Source organism: Phascolarctos cinereus, unplaced genomic scaffold (genome assembly GCF_003287225.1).
Source record: "Phascolarctos cinereus isolate Bilbo 61053 unplaced genomic scaffold, phaCin_HiC Scaffold_4;HRSCAF=312, whole genome shotgun sequence".
Lineage (NCBI taxonomy): Eukaryota > Metazoa > Chordata > Mammalia > Diprotodontia > Phascolarctidae > Phascolarctos > Phascolarctos cinereus.
Window position 1 is genome coordinate 89,830,372 of NW_027555847.1, and position 20,343 is coordinate 89,850,714.

A 20,343-nucleotide genomic window follows, 5' to 3' on the forward strand; every position below is an offset into this window, starting at 1 on the left:
GACCTTGTGAAAGCCTATTTCTTCCTTGAGGTTTCTCGGACTCCTCACCTGGGTTTATTCTTGAGCATTGGGCAGGCATGTGGTGGTGGTGCTGGTGGCGGGGGGGGGGGGGGGGGGGGGGTGGGTGGTGTAGTGAAAGGACCTCATCTGCTTTTTATTTGGAATGGCTTGTGGGTGGGGTGGGGGTAAGGAAATGGAGAATTGGAGGCGTGATCCTTCACCCATAATTAGGAGCAGGACAGGCAAAGTGCATTTAACAGACCCACCACCTCAGCTGGAAGAACACTTGGAGACTGCCTCCTCCCGTCCCTTCCTTTGACGGATGGGAAACTCGAAGCCCAGAGACAAGAAATGAGACATAATTGGGGAGTGGACTGAGAGCTGGGCTTGGACATGGAAATCTCAGTTTGAATTCCCAGCTGTTCTCTTACTTGCTGCCTATGTGAACTTGGGCAAATCACTGCCCCCTTCTTGGGACCTCAGTTTCTTTCTCTGTAGCACCTACAGAGTATTTGTATCTGTAACTCTATACAGCTGCCAGAGTAATTGTCTCAAGTTAGACTGTGTTACTCCCTCACTCAAGAAACTTTTAGTGACTCCATATTCTACTTAATGGGCAGCTAGGTGTCACAGTGGATGGACTCATCTTCATGAGTTCAAATCTGGCCTCAGATACTTACTAGCTATATGACCTTGAGCAATCATTTAACCCTGTTTGCCTCAGTTTCCTCATCTATAAAATAAGCTGGAGAAGAAAATGGCAAACCACTCCATTGTCTTTGCCGAGAAAACCCCAAATGGGGTAAGGAAGAATCAGATACAACTGAAACGACTGAACAACGATTGCACCTAGTATAAAATACAAAACTCTCAGTTTGGCATTTAAATCTCAGCACAGCTGACATTTTCTCATTTTATTCTCCTTCATGCATTCTGTATTCTCACCCAACTGGGCCACTTGCTGAGCAAGTACATACATATCTGTTATCTATCATATCATCTCCCTCCCTAGAATGTAAGCTCCTAGAGGGCAGAGAATATTTTTTTCATTTTTTTCTTTGTATCTCCAGTGCCTAGCACACTTCCTGGCACATAGAAGGCTCTGAATTAATGTTTGTTAGATTGGATTGGATTGGAAGGAAAGAAGGAAGGTAGTGGTAGGAAGGTTGAAAGGAAGGAAGGGAGAGAGGGAGGAAGGAAAGAAGAAAGGAAGGAAAGAAGCATTAAGTGCCTACTATGTTCCAGGTACAAATATTATCTCATTTGATCCCCACAATAATCCTGTGAGGGAGGTGCTATTATCCCCATTTGACCATTGAGGAAATTGAGGCAGACAGCTTAAATGACTTGCCCTGGATTATACAGCTAATAAGTGTCTGAAGGTGGATTTGAATTCAGGTTTTTCTGACTCCAGGCCCAGCACTCTACCCACTGTGCTACCTCACTGGTGTGAAATTTGCTCAGCAATTCAATTCGAATGCACCAATGTCTATTGAGCATCTACTAGGTGCATGGAATTCATTGCTATGAAAAAATAAAATAATAAATAGCATAGAAAGAGCCCTGGGCTCACACTCAGAAGACTTAGGTTCAAGTCTTCTATTTGGTAGCTATGAGACTTAGGACAAATATTTTTCCCTTTTCTGAGCCTCTGTTAATTCATCTGCAAAATGGGGGTGATATTTTTTTCACTTCTTACCTCTCAGGGCTGGGTTTGTTTTGTTTGAGGCAATTGGAGTTAAGTGACTTGCCCAGGGTCACACAGCTAGTAAGTGGGAAGTGTCTGAGTCCAGATTTGAACTCAGATCCTCCTGACTCCAAGGCCAGAGTTCTATCCATTGCACCACCTAGCTGCCCCATTGTTTTGGTTTTTTAGGAAAGCATTTTATAAACCTTAAAGTACTATTGAAAGTAGGACTGCTTTTAATATGACTCAGTCCCTGCCCTCAAGGAGCTCACAGTCTTGTAGGCAGATAACACAGGACACCATACTGATGCTGGGCTGAAAGGTGCTCCAAGGCTTCATCCTGGGAAAAGTACAAAGCTTTGAGAAGGTAGAGATCACTTCTGGTTCAGGAAATCCCAGAGGCTTCCTGGAATAGGAGGCATGTAAGCTGAATCAAGGCAGGATTTAGACATGCAAAGATGGGCAAAAGGGGAAGCATTCCAGGCATTGGGAAGAATATGCAGATGCAAGAAAAGTATGGACATATGGAGTGAATGGTGTTTGGTCCAGCTTGGCCAAAGCTTAAATTTTAAGGGGAGGATGATGGGAAATAAGGCTGGAAAGGGAGGTGGAAGACCTAGAATGCCAGGCTCATTGGTTCATTTCATTCCAGAAGCAGTGGGGGATGGTAGAAGGGTCTTATACAGTGAGTGTCGTGATGAAAGTGGCATTTTTAGGAAGGTTATTAATGATGATTTCTCCACCAAAGCCCTCTTCTGATGCCCTATATACCATGGAGGTGACTCCAGCTTTGGGCCAATGGTACTCAAGCTCAGACAGCTTCCACTCACCTGGAAAAGCCTATCCTACAGGCCTGGCGATAGCATGAGCGTTTGTCATCTGAGGACCAGCCTACCTTGGGACCACCAGATGTTTTATTTTTCATCCATTGAAGCTTATGAAAAACTATGAAAGCACAGAGGGGCCTTGACACACACCAGTAAAGGGCATGCCAATGAAATCAGAAATCCTAGAAGTATTTCTTTAAGCCTTTTCAAAAGGGTATTTATTTTGAAGAGACAGAACAAAAAAGCACAAACATTCCTCTTCCCCAATAGCTGAAGATGGAGTATGTTCCCCTTATGCCATCTCAAGCTCTAGGGAGAATAGGTGTAGACAGAATAGTCTCTAACCTAACGTGGTCCCTCCCAATTCAAATCCAAATGCTACCACTCTGGCTAGGTGCCCAAGGCTGTTCTCTGGGGTATTGGTGCTGATCTGGCCACAAAACTCAGTGTGGACTTTTGAAACTCACAATTTCCTTGGGTCTAATCCTTTGGAGACCAGTCAGTAATTAAAGAAACCAACCATCCTGTCAATGTGGTTCGGGCTTCCACATCTGCTTTAGTGGCTATAAACCTTTTAAATTTACTTCAACAAACAGGCATAATAGGTACTTTCTGTATTCAGAGCACCGTGCCCTGGAGAAACTAGAAAATTTAGGTTAGACTCAGTTCCTGCCCTCAGGGAGTTCATAATTTAGTAGGTGGCCACAGTACATACAAAAATAACCATCTGGGGAAGTGTAATGGAGAGGGGTAAATAAAGCTTTGTGGGAGGCCCCAGGAAGAAGACTGAGAGTTGTGATGAGGGAAGACTTCTGGGAAGAGGCTAGTTTGAGGAATATCTGTTAGAAGTTCATTGCAGTAGCCTGGGTGAGTGGTAAAAAGGACCTGGACTGGGGAGAGATGAAGATACTGATGGAGATAAGCATAGAGCTATGTTTTGGGGGTATCAGGGGACGAACTTGAACTGCGAAGCAAAAGACCTTGGTTTGAGCATTGGCCTTGCCACTATCACCCCTTGGATGCTGGGCAAATGCCTTCCCCTCTCTGGACCTCAGTTTCCTTCTCTGTAAAATGAAAGGATTGGACTGGATAATTTCTCTGGCTCCTTCCTTTCTGAATTATGATTCTGGTTCAGTGGCCCATTGAGCACCCTGAACAGGAACAGACCTGGTTCTCTTAGGTGATGTGAAGGAAAGAAAGGGATTGTGATTCAGCACCAGCTCCTCCTCCCCCCAAGTCTATGGGTAAAAACAAATGAGTCAGAGAGTGACAATGTGGGACTGGGGGGTGAGTGGCTTGGAATCATAGCCTGTCAGTACAAGGAGGGGCTAAATTTAACTCTCAGCTGCAGGCCCTGTCACTTCTGGGACAAGCTAATCTTGGGCCCTTGAGATCTAAGCCAGGGGAGCAAGAGTCCAGGCACTGGGCCCTAGGAGAGGCCCTCTGGGGAGCCTGGGGGTGAGAGACTGGTGGGCCATAGATTCCTTGGGTCCACACACAGCTACCATAGCAGCCTTTATGGGGCAGCTAGGCGGCACAGTGGATAGAGTTCTGGACTTGGAGTCAGGACCTGAGTTCAAATATGACCTCAGACACTTACTAGCTGTATGATCCTGGGCAAGTTACTTTAACCTCACTTGTCTCAGTTTCCTCATCTGTAAAATGAGGATAGGGCAGCTAAGTGATGCAGTAGAGAGAGCTCTGGGTCTGGGGTCAGAAAGACTCCTCTTCCTGAGTTCAAATGTGGCCTCAGACACTTACTAGCTATGTGACCCTGGGCAAGTCACTTAACCCTGTTAGCCTCAGTTTCCTCATCTGTCAAATGATCCAGAGAAGGAAATGGCAAAACCATTCCAGTGTCTTTGCCAAGAAAACCCCAAATGGGGTCGCGGAGAGTCAAATATGACTGAAAATGACTGAATAACAAAAATTAGTATAAGAAAAGTACCCACCTCCTAGGGTTGTTGTGAGGAACAAATGTGTTAATGTTTGTAAAGTGCTTAACACAGTGCCTAGCACATAGTAGATGCTTAATAAAAATAAATAAATAAATAAAAGTATTTTATCAGTGTGAAGGGTTTTTATGACTGAGCGTTCTGGTCCTGCCACCCTTAGACCTGGGGTTTCCAGAGGACAGGATTGCTTCTCCCTTCTCGGGCCAAGGCCTCCTTGATGACCAAGATACATCCTTCCCACTTGTTCAAAGAGCTCGCCTGTTATGACTCCAACTTCCCAGTAGGAAGTAGGTGGCCATACATTCTCCCCTGGTCCATGTGAAGAGCGCAGAGAAGGTGGTGCCATGTAATGGAAAGGGGATGGAATTCAGGGCCAGGGGACCTGGGTTTGAATCCTGACTCTGCCACCTATTACCTGTGTGACCTTGTGCAAGCAACGTCACTTGGGGTTCTGTTTCCTCATCTGTGAAAATGATGGGGCTGGACTGGAAAGCCTCTCAGGCCCCCATCTAGCTCTGACTCATTGATCCTAAGAGGGCAAATGGAAGCATAGAATGTGTTCTCCAGGTCACACAGCCAGAAACCCCGTTCTTTTTGTCTTAGAATGGAGACCACCTGTTGATGGGTCCTGACCCTGGAGCTGCTGCCTTGGGTCCAGGAGGCCCACAGGAAAGTGATCAGCTCTGAAGCTGGGCACTCTCTCCCTCTCCTCCTGCCTGGATAACCCACATAGATGGAGCGTCACGATCCAGGAACAACTGCTGAGCCCTTAAGGCACCTATTCCCAAGCACCTTGTGGATCCCAAGGTTGGATGTTACCTAGTCTGCACAGAGCCGGTTGGTCACACTCCCTGTGACCAAGTATCCAGGGATTTAGGCCGCAGCTGTTCCCTCCACCCGAGGAAAGGGTCTAGAGGGCAAACCCCACCTCCCTCCCCCCATCCCTTTCATGTTTCTCCTCAAAATTTTCCCCCAGAATTCTCCCCAAAGCCCCCCCCTTTTCCTCAAAGGTGACCTATTCTAAGGCAACTTGTGCCATGGCCCCCAGGAGCCTTCAAGCCAAGCCAAGGGAGAAGCTCAATTTAGACATGAGGCAGTTTTTGGTTCATCACAAATGGCATCACTGCTCTGGTCCCGAGGTCTGGGAGGGGGGTTCTCTGCCACTGCCCTAGGGTTCGGTCCCCACCAGTCCCTGGGGCTGACTCATAGTTGACTGACTCAGGTCCAGAGTCTCCAGGGAACAGGATGGGGTGGGAGAAGGAGGGGAAGCCCAGCTGTCTTGTTCCCCCTGCCCCACCCCCAACCCTCCCTGTGCCCCACTCATCATATCCAAGGCAGATCAGCTTACGTGGAGCCTCAGCCCAGATTCCACCCAGCTCCTGCTATATATATATGTGTCCCAGCCAAGTCTAACACTGAGACGGACGGACAAGTAGATAGACCGTCCGACAGACAGATGGGGGGCTCCATCCTCAGAGCTCTTACGGCTCTCTAAAAGCAAAGGTATCTCTTTCTGGCTCATAGGAGGTTGGAAGTCATCACTGAGTCCATCTACTTTATTTGACAGAACAGAAAACTGAGGATCTGAGAAAGAGAGGGGCTTGGCTAAGGCGACACAGATAACAAGGGACAGAACCAAGTCCCCCGATTCCAAATCCAGTGGGTCCAAAGTGAAGGAGGAATTTGGGGGACTTCTTGCAGTACTGATCCCATTCCTCACCTTCTGAGACTGAGGAGAGGACCACCATGGCCCAGACTTTGGACCAAATAGAAGAACAGAGACTCTACCAGCAGACCCTCCTCCAGGATGGACTGAAGGACATGTTAGACCATCGCAAGTTCTTGGACTGTGTTGTGAAGGTGAAGGACCAGGAGTTCCCATGTCACCGACTGGTCTTAGCTGCTTGTAGCCCTTACTTCCGTGCCTTGTTCCTCAAGGACTCGGAAGCGATCCAGGAGGTCAGCCTGGAGGAGGTGTCTCCAGAAGTGATGGGCAAGGTCCTACATTACCTCTACACTTCAGAGATTGATCTCAACGAGGACAACGTTCAGGACCTTTTTGCGGCAGCCAATCTTTTCCAGATTCCATCCATTTTCACCATCTGTGTTTCCTTCTTGCAGAAGCGGCTCTGCCTCGCCAATTGCCTGGCAGTCTTCCGTCTTGGCCTCATGCTGGACTGCGCCCGGCTGGCTGTGGCTGCCCGTGACTTCATCTGTGACCGCTTCCCTCTTATTTCCCGTGACCAAGATTTCTATGGCCTCTCTGCCAATGAGCTCATTGCCGTCATCTCTAGTGACAGCCTCAATGTGGAGAAGGAGGAAGTAGTCTTTGAGGCTGTGATGAAGTGGGCTAGCACTGGGGATGACCAGGAGGCCCGACTCCAGGCCTTACCCACTGTCTTTGAGAGCATCCGCTTCCGCCTTCTCCCTCGAGACTACCTTGAAAGCCGAGTGGAAAAGCACCCACTGGTGAGGGCCCGGCCTGAGCTACTTCGCAAGATTCAGATGGTCAAGGATTCCCATGAAGGGAAGATGACTGTTCTAAAGAGGAAGAAGAAGAAGGAAGAGCTACCTGGGAAGGAAAGATTTGGCATGGTCAATGGAGTAGATACCAGAGGGCCATCTGGGAAAGTGAAGAAAGCTGGGGAGAAGGAAGCAGAAGAAGCCGATGATGACACTGTCATCCCTGGGATACTCAATGACACCATGCGCTTTGGGATGTTCCTACAGGATCTGATCTTCATGATCAGCGACACAGGGGCTGTGGCTTATGACCCTGGGACCAATGAGTGTTACTTTGCTTCCCTGTCCACTCAGATCCCAAAGAACCATGTCAGCCTTGTGACCAAAGAGAACCAGATCTTTGTGGCTGGGGGCCTTTTCTACAATGAGGACAATAAGGAGGACCCTATGAGTTCTTACTTCCTACAGGTACCTGGTGGGGTTGGGGAACAGTAATACTGTAGCTGATGACTGGACTAGATGGTCTCTAAGGAGCACAGCATCATGGCGGTTACAGCTAGAAGGGACGATAGAGACCACTTAATCTCACCCCCTTGTTCTATAGAGGAGAAAATTTGAGGCTCAGAGAGAGAAAAGGGGCTTGCCTAACAACACAGTAAAAAACATAGTAACATGGTATGCTACATAGTAATAACAGTAAAAAAAAAAGAATGCTGGGATTTTGAGTCAGATTCTCTGAACTCCAAATTCAGACTTCTTGCCACTTGGTTTGAACTGGTGAATAACTCTGGGTGTTGGAGACAACTGTGATAACATAAAATGGATCAGAACAGGAGAAAGTTGGAGGAGGGGAGGCCAGTTAGAGAGCTGTTAACCTGTAGAATTGTAGTCTCTCTGAACTGGAAGGGACCTCTGAGGATTCTGTAAGCAAACAGAAAACCCCTCTAGAACATCTGGAAGGAGTATTGGGTTTGAATACTAATACTGCTGTTTGCTAGCTGTGTGACCTTGGGTAAGTCCCCTTTCTTTCTGAACCTGGATTTCTTCACCTGTAAAACAAGAGAACTGGAGCTAATAATCTTGAAGTCCCACTTTATACTGAGCTGAAATCTAGCTTTCACCTGTCATTCCTGTCCCAGCCCTCTGGGGCTAAGTAGAATAAATCTAATCCCCCTTCCACAAGACAGTCCTTCATATATTGCACTGGCTGGCACTTAAGAAAATGGGAGTCTGGCTGAAGGTGGTAGCATGTCCAAAGGATAAGGGCTGTTGACCCCAGTTAGGTTATCAGTTCAAGCTCCATAAATTTTCAGTCTGTGGTAGCTACCAGAAAAGTTCCTACTTCTTCCATATCTTTTCCTTGAGCTCCATATCAGTTCACCCCTCTCCTCCTCAAACTGGAGCTATAAATAGTCCTTTTTCCCACCAGGACTGGCTTCTGGCAGCTGTCTTCCATTTTAGAGGGATTTAGAGGGACAGGGAGGGTGGGGATGGCCCCAGAGATCATCCCAGTCTAACTAGGAGGGGAATGAAGTTTGTCTTTACAACTAAAATTGTGGCCAATGAAATTAAGGGGTCAGTGAGTTTGGGATAGAACTTTTAATGTGAATCTCAAAGGAGACAATAGTCCTGCTTTCCTCTGCTCTAGTCAAACTCCGTTTGGAGCTCTAGATATAATATATGGGGAAAAGATATTGACAAGGTGGAGGGAGACCAGAAGTAAGATCTCTGTGTAGTGAAAAGACGAGACCGTATCTTTCAAGGAACTGGAAATGCTTACAGTAGAAAAGTATTGGGGAGGGGAGAAGCTGGGAGGGGATATGATCTTTGTCTCTAAGCCCTCCAAGCTGTCCTGTGAAAGACAGATTAGTCTACCTGCAGGCAGACCCCCATTAGCTCCTCCATGCCTGCTAACACAGCATGAATCAATTGCAGAGAAGAGGGAACTATGGGAGGGGGGAGAAGGAGGGACCCTCAGGCAGGCTGGGGGAAGGGCTTGACCGGCTGTCAGGATGGGGACAAAGCCCTGCCTTCACGTTCTGTTCCATCCCCTCCAGTTTGACCACCTGGATTCTGAGTGGATGGGCATGCCGCCCCTACCTTCCCCACGTTGTCTGTTTGGCTTGGGTGAGGCTGAGAATTCCATCTTCGTCGTGGGTGGTAAAGAGCTCAAGGAAGGAGAGCAGAGCCTGGACTCAGTGATGTGCTATGACCGACTGTAAGGGAGTCATGGGGGAGGGGCAGGGGGTTGAGAGGAATGGGGGAGGATAAAGGAGAGTAATAGAAATGGAAACCATAACTCAATTCTCTATGTAGCCACCTAGCTGCCCCATAACTATGTACATATGAATTATAGAGAGAGTAGGAGACTGAGGTAGAACAGTCAGATACGAGGAAAATGAGGGGAGAACAGTGTCCAAAAAAACCACACCAAAAAAACAAAAAAAACAACCTAAAAAGAGAGAGTATTTAGGAGGATATGGTGATAGTGTCAAAGGTCGTGGAGAAATCAAGAAGTATTTTTTTTAAAAAGACTATTAGATTCTGCAATTAAGGGATCATTAATAACTTTGGAGAGAGGTGTTTCAGTTGAATGATGAGGTCAGAAACCATACTACAGAGAATTTAGAAGCAAATGAGAGAAGTGAGAGGTTAAGTGATTTGCCTAGGGTCACACAGCTATTAAAAGAATGAATTGGAAAGAGAAGAGAAGACATAAGGGAGTGTGATAAGTGATTTTAGATGGTTTAAAGATTGTCTTGGAGATTACTTACTGTCTCAGGGAAGGGGAGAGAAGGGAAGGAGGGAGAGAGGGACAAAATTTGGAACTCAAAATTTTTTTTAATGTTAAAAAATTGTTTTAACATGTAATTGGGAGAGAAATTGTGTGTGTGTGTGTGTGTGTGTGTGTGTGTGTGTGTGTGTAATATAATCTAAAAAAGATTGTCATGGAGAAGAGAGAACTAGATGTGTTCTGTGTGACGGGGTTAGGGTTCAGGTGCATTAGAGTTAGGATTGAGATTGGGATTGGCTTGAGGATAATGTTGATTAGGATTAGGGAATGGTCAAGTTTGTGGTTTGGTTTTCAGTTGGAACCTTAGTAGATGGCCTTCATGAGGTGATTTGTCTCCCCAAACTCATCCCTGCTAGCCAGCTATCTGGTGATGAGACTATCCACACTCAGCAGCCTGAGGACCAGACTAGACCATTGCTGGGCCCAAGACTGAGCTTGGTAGGACCTCTTGGGTTCCATTGCCACAGCTTTGAAAAGTCCGGAGATGCCCAGACTTTACCAGATGTTCTTTAAAACCAAGTCCATGGGAATCACCAATTTGCTAAGTAATGGTACCCTCTTCTTCTCCCTGACCCAAAAGAAGGTAAAAGAAGGTAACAGGAGACCCAAGAAAATACAAATGGTCAAGGACAATTTTCCTAGAATAAAATGGCCTGTAGCTATAAAAAAGCAAAACTAGTCCTCAGAATTTTACAATAAACTAGTACCTGTCTCCTCTGGCCTGGGCCTGACTCAGAGGCAGGTGGAATCACCCCAAACTGAGACAGTACTGGGCTTTGACCACACCAACACCCACCTTCATTCATCTTTCGGGCCAAAAACTGGGGATAAGGCTAATGGACTCTGGCCCTAAGGAACTCGCAGCCTGGACTCCTACTTGGGCCCAGTCTGGGCCGGGCAATGGAGGAATAGACCTGGATCTTAGCTCGTAGTCTGCAGGATAGAGAGCAGCAGGCAGAGTTCCTATAGCTGGGGGAGACAGAGCTGAAGTAGACCTAGGGTCTGTGCTCAAGGGCCTCGTGGTCTGGAGAAAGAATAGGAGGAGCCAGGGATAGGACAGTCTGAGAATAAGAAAGGACATTGTAGAAACCAGGGCTAGGCATTAACTCCAGCCTTCATGGTGGGGAGAGGTCAGGTTGGAGTGAGCCTATCATGGGTGGGACTGAACTTGGGCCTGGAAGGATGGAGAAGACATAGGAAGCCAGAGAGGAGGTGAGAGGGAACTACAAAGGCCTGGCTCAGCCTGACATAGGCAGGGATGAGAAGAGCAGCCTTGCTGGCCAGTCTGCTACAAGACAGTTCCCCAACATGACCCTAGGGCTGGGAGTCAGGCCACTGGGGTTTAAGATCCACTCTGGACTAGCCATGTGACCTTGGGCAAGTCTAAGCTTCTGTTTCCCTGTGGTTGCTGGGAAAGCTTGAAGTCCTATAGAAACTGGAGCTGGGTTTGTCCTGGGTCTGAAGGAAGAGAGGTTCTGGGATGCTGACTTGCACGGGGATCCTGGCTAAGCAGATAAAGTGCTGACCCTGCACCCTCCTTCTCTTCTCTAGGTCATTTAAATGGGGTGAGTCAGACCCGCTGCCCTATGTGGTCTATGGCCATGCTGTGGTGTCCTACATGGACCTCATCTATGTCATTGGGGGCAAAGGAAGTGACCGGTAAGAGCCTGAGGTTGCAGCTTCTAACAGCAGCAAGGGCTTAGGGTAGAACTTCAGTAGAGCTCTCGGGCCTCCCTGGTTGTGAGTGCCCAGGATAGGCTGCCCTGAGAACCCGGCGTCCTTCTCTCTGGATAGGAAGGCCAGTGGTCCCCATATCCCTGGGGGTTTGGAGAAGTGGGGGAGGGGTGAGGTACAGGTCACTTGCTGCTGTTTCTGGACTAAAAGGCTAAAGAAAATAATGCTGTAAGAGAAAAGGAGAGGATGGGGAGGAAAGGAATGGATTGGGTGTGGGTGCTGGGGGCGGGAGGATCCTTAAGAGCCCAAGCAGCTGACCGAGGCCCTGCTTCTCCTGACTCTAACCCACAGACACCAGCCTGGGGTGGCCTCAGGCAGGGAAACCAGCCTGACCCAAGGCAGAGGTCAGAAAAAGGAGACAGAACTTTCTGAGGCAGTCTTACCATCTGGTTTCCTAAAGACTCAGACCCTGGTTTCTGTCAGGGCTGCCACTGTCTCATTTCCTATTAGGCCCACTGCCTGGTTTCGATTAGACTTCCTTCCTGGTTCCTGGAGGCCCATTCCCTGACTTCCTCCCAGGTTTTTAGTTTCTAGGCCAGGCTGATTATTAGAACACCCAAGCCCTCGGGAATCCCTTCCAATCTGATGAGCCTATGGAAGCCAGAGAACTCCTTTGTCTCCCACCCTCAGCCCACCTTTTCAGCACCTGTGTCCTAAACCCTGTGCTGGGCCTTGGTGAAGGTATGAGATCTGATCGGTGCCCTCCTGGAGCTCACAGTCTAGTAGGCAGGAGGATGAGACACCAATAAAAGTTATTATAAACACATAATTGTATAAGTGCAAGAAAAGACATCTGTGAGAGGTCCGAGAGACAAGGTCCTTATCAACCAGATGAACCAGGGGAGGCTTCTCAGTGGAGGTGACATTTAATTTGGACTTTAAAATGATGAGTTGGGAATTTAACCCCTGAAGAAGAGCAGGGAGGAGATTCTGGGCACAGAGATTAACCTGAGCAAAGTCAGGTCCGGGCAGGGAAGCTCAGAGGTCAGAGAGTCATCAATTTGGCTCCTCCCTGGTGGCTCAGGTGCCTTCTCTCTCCCACAGGAAGTGCCTGAATAAGACATATGTCTATGACCCCAAGAAGTTTGAGTGGAAGGAGCTGGCCCCCATGCAGAATGCCCGATCCCTCTTTGGGGCCACGGTCCATGATGGCAAGATCTATGTAGTGGCTGGAGTCACCAACACAGGCCTGACCAGCTCATCGGAAGTGTACAACATAGCGGATAACAAGTATGACCCAGCCAGCATCCCAAGAGAGAAAGGGGATGGATCTCCAGCTGGGAGCTGGCCACGCAGACCTGAAACTCTGCCTCCTACCCTTGGGCTGTGGGATTTCACTACAGCTGTTGTGTCTCTGGGCCTTTTGTGGAGAGTCTCCTTTTGAGCTCAAAGGCACAGACCTTTCAGCAGGCAGGATTGCAAGAATGAGCTGTCCCAGTGGGGGGAACTTCTGGGTTGGAGATCCTGGGAATTGGTAGCATTCAGTAACACCGTTGGGTGGTGAAAGTGAATCTCTGGTTCCCTATCTAACCCCCTGCCCCCCAAAATGGGGTCAACTACTTCCTCTAGCCATTTGGCCTGTGCTGGGGTATCCTGGGAGCTCAGGGAGCAGGATCTAGGCAGGGACCAACCCTCTGTCCCTTGGTGATTTTCTCCTCATTAGGAGACAGAATAGCACAGAGGAAAGATTTGGAATTAGAGCATTTATGTTGGAATCCTATTGGTGTAATCCTTGGAACATCCTTTCCGTCTCTGGGTCTCAGTTTCCCTATCTGAAAAATAAGAGGACTGGAAAAGATAGTGTCTAAAGTCCCTTTCAGCTCTAAACTCAATAATCTCTATGCTTCTTCCACCAGGTGGGAGCCATTTTTGGCCTTTCCCCAGGAACGCAGTTCACTTAGTCTGGTTAGCCTGGCTGGGACTCTCTACTCCATTGGGGGCTTTGCTACCCTGGAAACTGAGTCAGGAGAGCTGGTGCCTACAGAGCTTAATGACATATGGAGGTAAGATGGAGTGGGTGGGGCCACAGGGGATCTTGGAAGATTTGAAATTGTCTCCTGGGGCTGGGCAGATGGAATGCAATATGAATTGAATTAAATGGAAGCCAGCTTCCCCTGGCACCAAGCTGAGCAGGCAGCCAGAACGGGAGTCCCTTTCCTCACATATTCAGTGATTGACTCATTCAGAGAATGTCAGAGTCAGATGGGGCCCTAGAATATAGAACAAAGAATGTCAGAATTGAGAAGGAATTTGAATGTAGAATCTTGGAACTGAAAAGAATGTTAGAATATAGATCATAGAAATGTCAGCTCTGGAAAAAGCCTTAAAACACAGAATGTCAGAGATGGAAAGGATCAGTGGACATGGTTAGTAAGCATTTATTAAGTGCCAGGCACTGTGCGAAATGAAGTCTGGGGATGTAAAGAAAGGCGCAAGATAGTTTCTGCTCTCAGGGAGCTCACAATTGCATGGGAGAGACAGCATTCAAAGAACAATATGAAAATAAGGTATGTATCTATAGGATAAATTTGAAATAATCCACAGAAGGAAGGTACTAAGAATTAAGGGAGATCAAGAAAGGCTTCCTGCGGAAGTGGGATTTTAGTTAGAACCTGAAGGAAGCCAGGGAAGCCAGAACACTGAGATGGGGAGGAAGAGCATTCTACAGAGGGGTGGCAGCCAGTGAAAGCACCTGGAGCTTGGCTCTTGCTGGCACAGCCTTAACCATGGTTATGCCCTTAATAAGATAGAGCATCAAATGAGTGAGTCCTTACATTAAATATCTTTTAAAAATCATAAAATTTCAATTTTTATATAAATAACTAATTAAATAGATTGCTTAATAAATGTCTTTAGGGAGCTCCCCACAAGGAACCCCAGACCCCACCCTGTATTCCTCCTTTAAACTAACTAGCATGCATTTTAAGGTTTACAAATATTATTTATCCTTACAATAATCCTGGGAGGTAGGAGCTATTATTATCCTGCTTTTATAGATGAGGAAAGAGGCAGACAGAGATTAACTTGCCCAAGGTCACACAGCTAGTAAGTATCTGAGGCTGGATTTGAACTCAGGGCTTCCTGACTCCAGGTCCAGGTCTCTATCCATGGCATCACCTTGCTGCCTATTCTGGGTGTAAAATCAGGATTTTCACGTCTTGAACTTGTTTAAAGTGGAGTGTAAGGAAAAGAACCCTGGCCAGCCAGTCAGGGGACTTGAGCTTGGATTGTGTGACTTGCCTGGGTCTCATTTTTCTGCTCTGTTAAATAGGCAGGTTCACCTAGATGACCCCTGAGGTGCCTTACAGTTCTAGACTTGACAAACCCAGGGCACCCTTGGTGAGCAGAGTGGGCACTTATGCAGAGGTGCAAATCTTAGCTCTGATAGTTACTTGCTAGCTCTGTGACCCTCGGACAAGTCACAATCTCTCTTAGCCTCAGTTTCCACATCTGTAAAATGGGGATAATAATAGCGCCTACCTCACAGGGTTCTTGTAAGAGTGAAATGCAAACTTTAAAGTGTCATATGAATAGTAGTTCTTTGAAGAAAAGGCCCTTCGCCTGTTAATGGCCTTCCCTTACACTTGAAATCTAGCCATTAATACGCCACTTCTTTGGCCTTTAATGGTTACCTGATCTTACAGAGTCCTCTACTAAAATTCAAATAATTTTTAAGTTATGAACAACCATGATCTCATTTGCACCTACAACAATTTGGGGAGGTAAGTATATGTCTTATTATGCCCATTTTTTGATAAGGAAACTGAGGCTCAGAGAGATTAAATAATTTGCCCCTGGTTACACAGCTAGTAAGTGTCAGAGCTAGGACTTCAGCTTAGCTCTTCCAGACCCTTCTATCCTGTCTCTTCTAGGTTCCTTATAGTTTAGACTTTTTTCTTTCATCTGGCAGGATATCTTCCTTAGTTGACTAGAAATGCTCTAAGAAAAGCTAATATTTAAGTGTAAGAATGTAAGAAAACATAAAATAGGAGATGACTATTTGCATTACAGGGGCAGCTAGATGGCATAGTGGATAGAATGCCAGACCTAGAGTCAGGAAGCCCTGAATTCAAATCCAGCCTCAGACACTTACTAGCTGTGTGACCCTGGGCAAGTCACTTAACCCTGTTTGCCTCAGTTTCCTCATTGAAAAATGAGCTGAGGAAGGAAAAGGCAAACCAGTCCAGTATCTTTGCCATGAAAACCCTGAATGGGGTAATGAAGAGTCAGATATGACTGAAAAATGACTGAACAACAATAACAACTATTTGCACTACAAGATAATACAGTGTAAGGAGTACTGGAGGATGATAATGCCGCATGAGGATAAGTTGAAGGAAACTGGGACGGAAGCTTGGGGAAGAGGTCCTGGGGGTCCAATTGTTGGCTTCACGTATTTGAAGGGCTAGTGTATGGATGAAGGATTCGTGTGCTCTGCTCGGCCTTGGAAGGCAGACCTAGGATCACTGAGTGGAGTTGTAAGGGGAAGAATTCAAGCTTGATGCCAGGAAAAATCTCCTGCCACTTAGAGCTATGCCCAAGTGCAACGGGCCTCCCAAGGGGGTAGAGTGGTCTCCTGAAAGTCTTCAAACCAAAGCTGGATGACCATATGTCATAGAGGGTACTCTCTTACAAATGTGGTTGGACCAGATAGTGTCGAGGACCTCTTCCGACTCGGAGGTTCTGTGATTCTAACTAATGTGCATCTCCCTCTCTTCTCTGCTCCCTGTACCCCTCACACAGGTACGATGAAGAGGAAAAGAAATGGGAAGGAGTCCTGAGGGAGATTCCCTACGCAGCCAGCGCCACCTTCCTGCCTGTCCGGCTCAATGTTCTGAGGTTGACAAAGATGTGATAGTCGAGGAGGTCAGCCCCGGAGCCCCAGCTGGCTAGTGCTCTCCTCCCTCCACCCCAGTAGAGGACGTTGAAGTCCATTTTCCAGGTGTTACATGGAGGACATGAAAAGTAGTGTCATGGAAAGATCATTGGTCTGGGAGCCAGGAGGGACCTAGCTTCGAATCTAGGCTCTTCCACTTATTACCCATATGATCTTGGATTGAGAAGTCCCTCAATGCCTCAGAGCCTCAGTTTCCTCATCTATATAGATGAGGGTAATGGTCCTTGTGCTGCCTTTGCTTTTAAAACCGACAGGGTTGTTTCTATGCCTCCACCCCACCCCACCCCACCCCCCTGGGCTAGAGGGCCCAATGGAAGAGGACAGGGACCAGACCAGGGAGCAGCTGGACCCAAGAGAGGTGGCCTTGAACATGAGATGGGGAAGAGACAACGGAGGGACGCTGAAAATCCTCCTGCTCCCTCCCCTCTTCATGCGGGGACAAAGATCCTGCTGGCTGTCTCAGCTGTTTAGGGAATCGATCCACCAGCTTGGACTGAATGTCCACTGTATGATGGTCCCTTGTGCTTTACCCTGCCCGCGCCTTTGTTGAAGAGCCCTGGACTGGAGGTGGCCGGAATGGGAAAGCAGAAGACCTGAGTACTAGTCTAGACTCTGTCCTTGGCTCATTGTGTGACCTTGGGCAAGTGACTTAATCTTTCTGTGTTTCAGGGTCCTCATTTGTAAATCAGGAAGAGCAAGATTGTTGTTACCCAACCCCTTCTCCCAGGAGAGGGTGTGATTTGGTGGAATGAGGGTGGGGGGTTATATACTGAAAATATGTATGTACACAGACCTGGGAAAAGAATAAAGTTCTAGAGCAATAAGATTTTGAGATCTTAAGATTCGATAATTGATCCCAAGATTCCATAATTCTCTTGACTGATGACTCTTCCATCAGGCTCAATGGGCTTCCTGTTTAGGGACACTCCTCCCCCCCCCCGCCCCAAAATGAGGCATCTCCTGGGGCAGACACATAACTGCTGTCTCTAAGAGGACAGAGACAGCAGAGAATTAAGGAACAATGTATATATTTGGGACCAGGAGTATAAAATATGCCGTCCCCTTAAATGCTGCTATGGGGGGGTTAGGGACGGGGTAAGGGGTTAGGGAGGGAGTGGGGGTAAGGGAGGGGGGGATTGCTACCAGGTAGGTTCCTGTTTTAGGTAATTATTCTTACTAGATCCTAAGCTCACTTGTTTTTGTACTGCAGAAAGACACTATGCGCAGAAAACTGTCTTACAAGTTGTGATATACCAAGAGTCTTGGACTTGAGATCTGAATTCAAACCCTGTCTCTGATATATCCTCTCCAAGCAACCCTGGGCAAGCAAACAAAAAGCCTTGTGCAGCCTTCAGACCTTACAGGTTACTATGAGGAAAGTACAATAGGAAAGTGAGTTACAGGTTACTATGAAGAAAGTACAATAGGAAAGTGAGTTATTATCATTTCAGTGATTAAATTCTTGTGCCTGGTGCAATACTTTCCTCATAGTAACCTGTGAGGTCATATAAGACTTTTCGTTCGCTTTACTCAGTGGAAAAATAACTTGACCCACTCTATGCATGGGGAAACTGAGGCCCCCAAAGTGGGAAGGAACTTGTTCAAGGTCACACAATGAGTAAATAGCAGAGCAGAGTCTAAAACCCAGGCCTCCTGCCTTTTAGAGCTCTTCAGCCAACTCTTTGGAAATCCGTGAGAGCTTTCCCTGGCTCCAGGGTCCAGGACAGGTTCTCTTACGATGGAGTGGGGCCAGGATCTCTGACAGACCCCTAGAGATTAGAGCTGCATGACTTTGAATAGCTGTGTATTGGTGGTGGCTTCATGATCCAAGCTCTAGGAACCAGGTGAGATGTGATCCGACTTCACATCCTACCTCAGACACATCCTAGCTGTGTGACCCTGGGCAAGTCACTAACTTCTGTTTGCCTCAGTTTCCTCAACTGTAAAATGGGAACTATAATAACAGCACCTACTTCACAGAGTTCTTGTGAGGCTCAAAGGAAATCATATTTGTAAAAGCATTTACCTAGTACAGTGCCTGGTACATAGTAGGTCATATATAAATGCTTATTCCCTTCCATTTATTCTCCTATCTCTCAGCCTCAGTTTCCTCTTTTGCAAAATGGAGATAATCATAGACCTACCTCATGGGACTATTGTGAGAATCCAATGAGAAAACATATGAAAAGTGCTTTTATGCTACACAAATCTTAGTGATGGTGATGATAAATAATGCCTCCTTCCCTTCCAGGACAAACCTCTGACTTCTCTATGATCTTGGACCTTAGCTTTAATTAATTGTTTTGTTTTGAACTTAAACATCAATAAAGGAGCATTTTCTTACACACAGCAGAACTTAAAAAGAGGATTCTGTGTGAAACTGGGAATTTCTATACCATACAGCTTGCTTCTTAAAAATAAGTATGAAATAAATTCTATAGATTACTTTCAAAACTGTCCTACTTGTCTATGCTTCCTATTGTGGTTTTTTTTTTTTGGAGGCAATTGGAGTTAAGTGAGTTGCCCAGGGTCATACAGCTAGTAAGTGTCAAGTGTCTGAGGCTGGATTTAAACTCAGGTCCTCCTAAGTCCAGGGTCAGTGCTCTATCCACTGTGCCACCTAGCTGCCCCTCTGCTTCCTTTGGGAACCTCTCTCTGTTCTCTTTTGTGCATTTAAAAGAAAATGTTATAATGATTGGGTCTCACTTTTTAAGATCTTCATACAATCAAGCATATTGGATTTGATGTCAGAGGACCTGGGTTCAAATCCTGCCTCATCTACATATTGTTTGGCCCTGGTCAAGTCATTTCTCTGGGCCTCAGCTTCCTGATCCCTAAAACCAGGCAGAAAAGTTGGACTGGATAATCTCTAAGGTCCTTTCTAGCTCTAAACCAATGATCTCATAATTTAGAATTAGAAGGAAATTAGTCCCTCATTCCTTGACTCTAGAATCAGGAGCTTTCCCCTCTACTCTTTGATGCTAAGCTTGACTGACCTGGGGGACAAGATGTGGTTTCAAATGTGGAAAGAGATAAGGAAAGTAGGAGGGGTCTAGGAGCCCAAAGCTTGGAGAGTTGACAAAGCAGGGTTGGAAGATGAGAGCAAATGCTCCAGAGACAGTCTATAACCCAGTCTATAACGCATGACAAATGGGCACATGCTCTCTTGGTATAAACAAGTCATTCGTCATCAGATCTCTAGCACTTGGGCTTAGGGCTGTGACTTCATCAGGAGGGTGAGACAGATTGTACAGAGCCACAACGCAGAAGCATAATATATTGGGATTGGAGGAGATCTCAGAAGCCAATCCGCACCTGACAAAGGATGCCCGTCCTCACTGACCTGGCAAATGGTTTTCTAGCTATCGCTTCCAGACTTCCCAAAGATCATGGATTTCTAGCCAGAAGGGGACTAGGGTTCAGTCATTCAACCAAGTCTGAATCCACCTAACTGAATGATCGCCTAGTCCACATTTCTCCATCTTTTTCATAAAAATAGCACATGACTCTATAAAATATTTTATTAAAATCTAGTACCTCTACAGTATTGCCTTAATTTAGGAACCCTATTGAGAAAGGAAATAAGATTCAGCTGGCATGACTTTTTCTTGATGGAATCATGCTGACTCTTTAAGGTCATCATCTTTTCTTGATGTTCGCTAGCCATCCCTTTAATACCTTCTAGAATTTGGCCAGGAATCAGTCAAGTTCTCTCTCTCTCTCTCTCTCTCTCTCTCTCTCTCTCTCTCTCTCTCTCTCTCTCTCTCTCTCTCTCTCTCTCTCTCTCTCTCTCTCTCTCTCTCTCTCTCTCTCTCTCTTTCTCTTCCTTGCCTTCTCTCCATCTCTGTTTCTCTTTCTCTGTCTCTCTGTTTCTCTCTGTTTCTCTCTCTCTCTCTCTCACACACACACACACACACACACACACACACACACACACACAGAGTTTGCAGACTTCTTTTCTCTTCCCCTTTTTTTGAAAACCAAAA

General features: G+C 46.7%; 1 protein-coding gene across 1 annotated transcript; it reads left to right on the forward strand.

Annotated features, from left to right (window-relative positions):
- The first annotated feature begins 5,901 nt into the window (after positions 1–5,901).
- KLHL40 (kelch like family member 40) lies at positions 5,902–17,181 on the forward strand. The gene is made up of 6 exons (XM_020999149.2): positions 5,902–7,400; positions 8,990–9,150; positions 11,278–11,385; positions 12,505–12,690; positions 13,317–13,463; positions 16,204–17,181. Exons 1-6 carry the CDS (start codon positions 6,216–6,218, stop codon positions 16,313–16,315), a joined length of 1,899 nt encoding a protein of 632 aa, XP_020854808.1. The 5' UTR covers positions 5,902–6,215; the 3' UTR covers positions 16,316–17,181.
- The last annotated feature ends 3,162 nt before the right edge of the window (positions 17,182–20,343 follow it).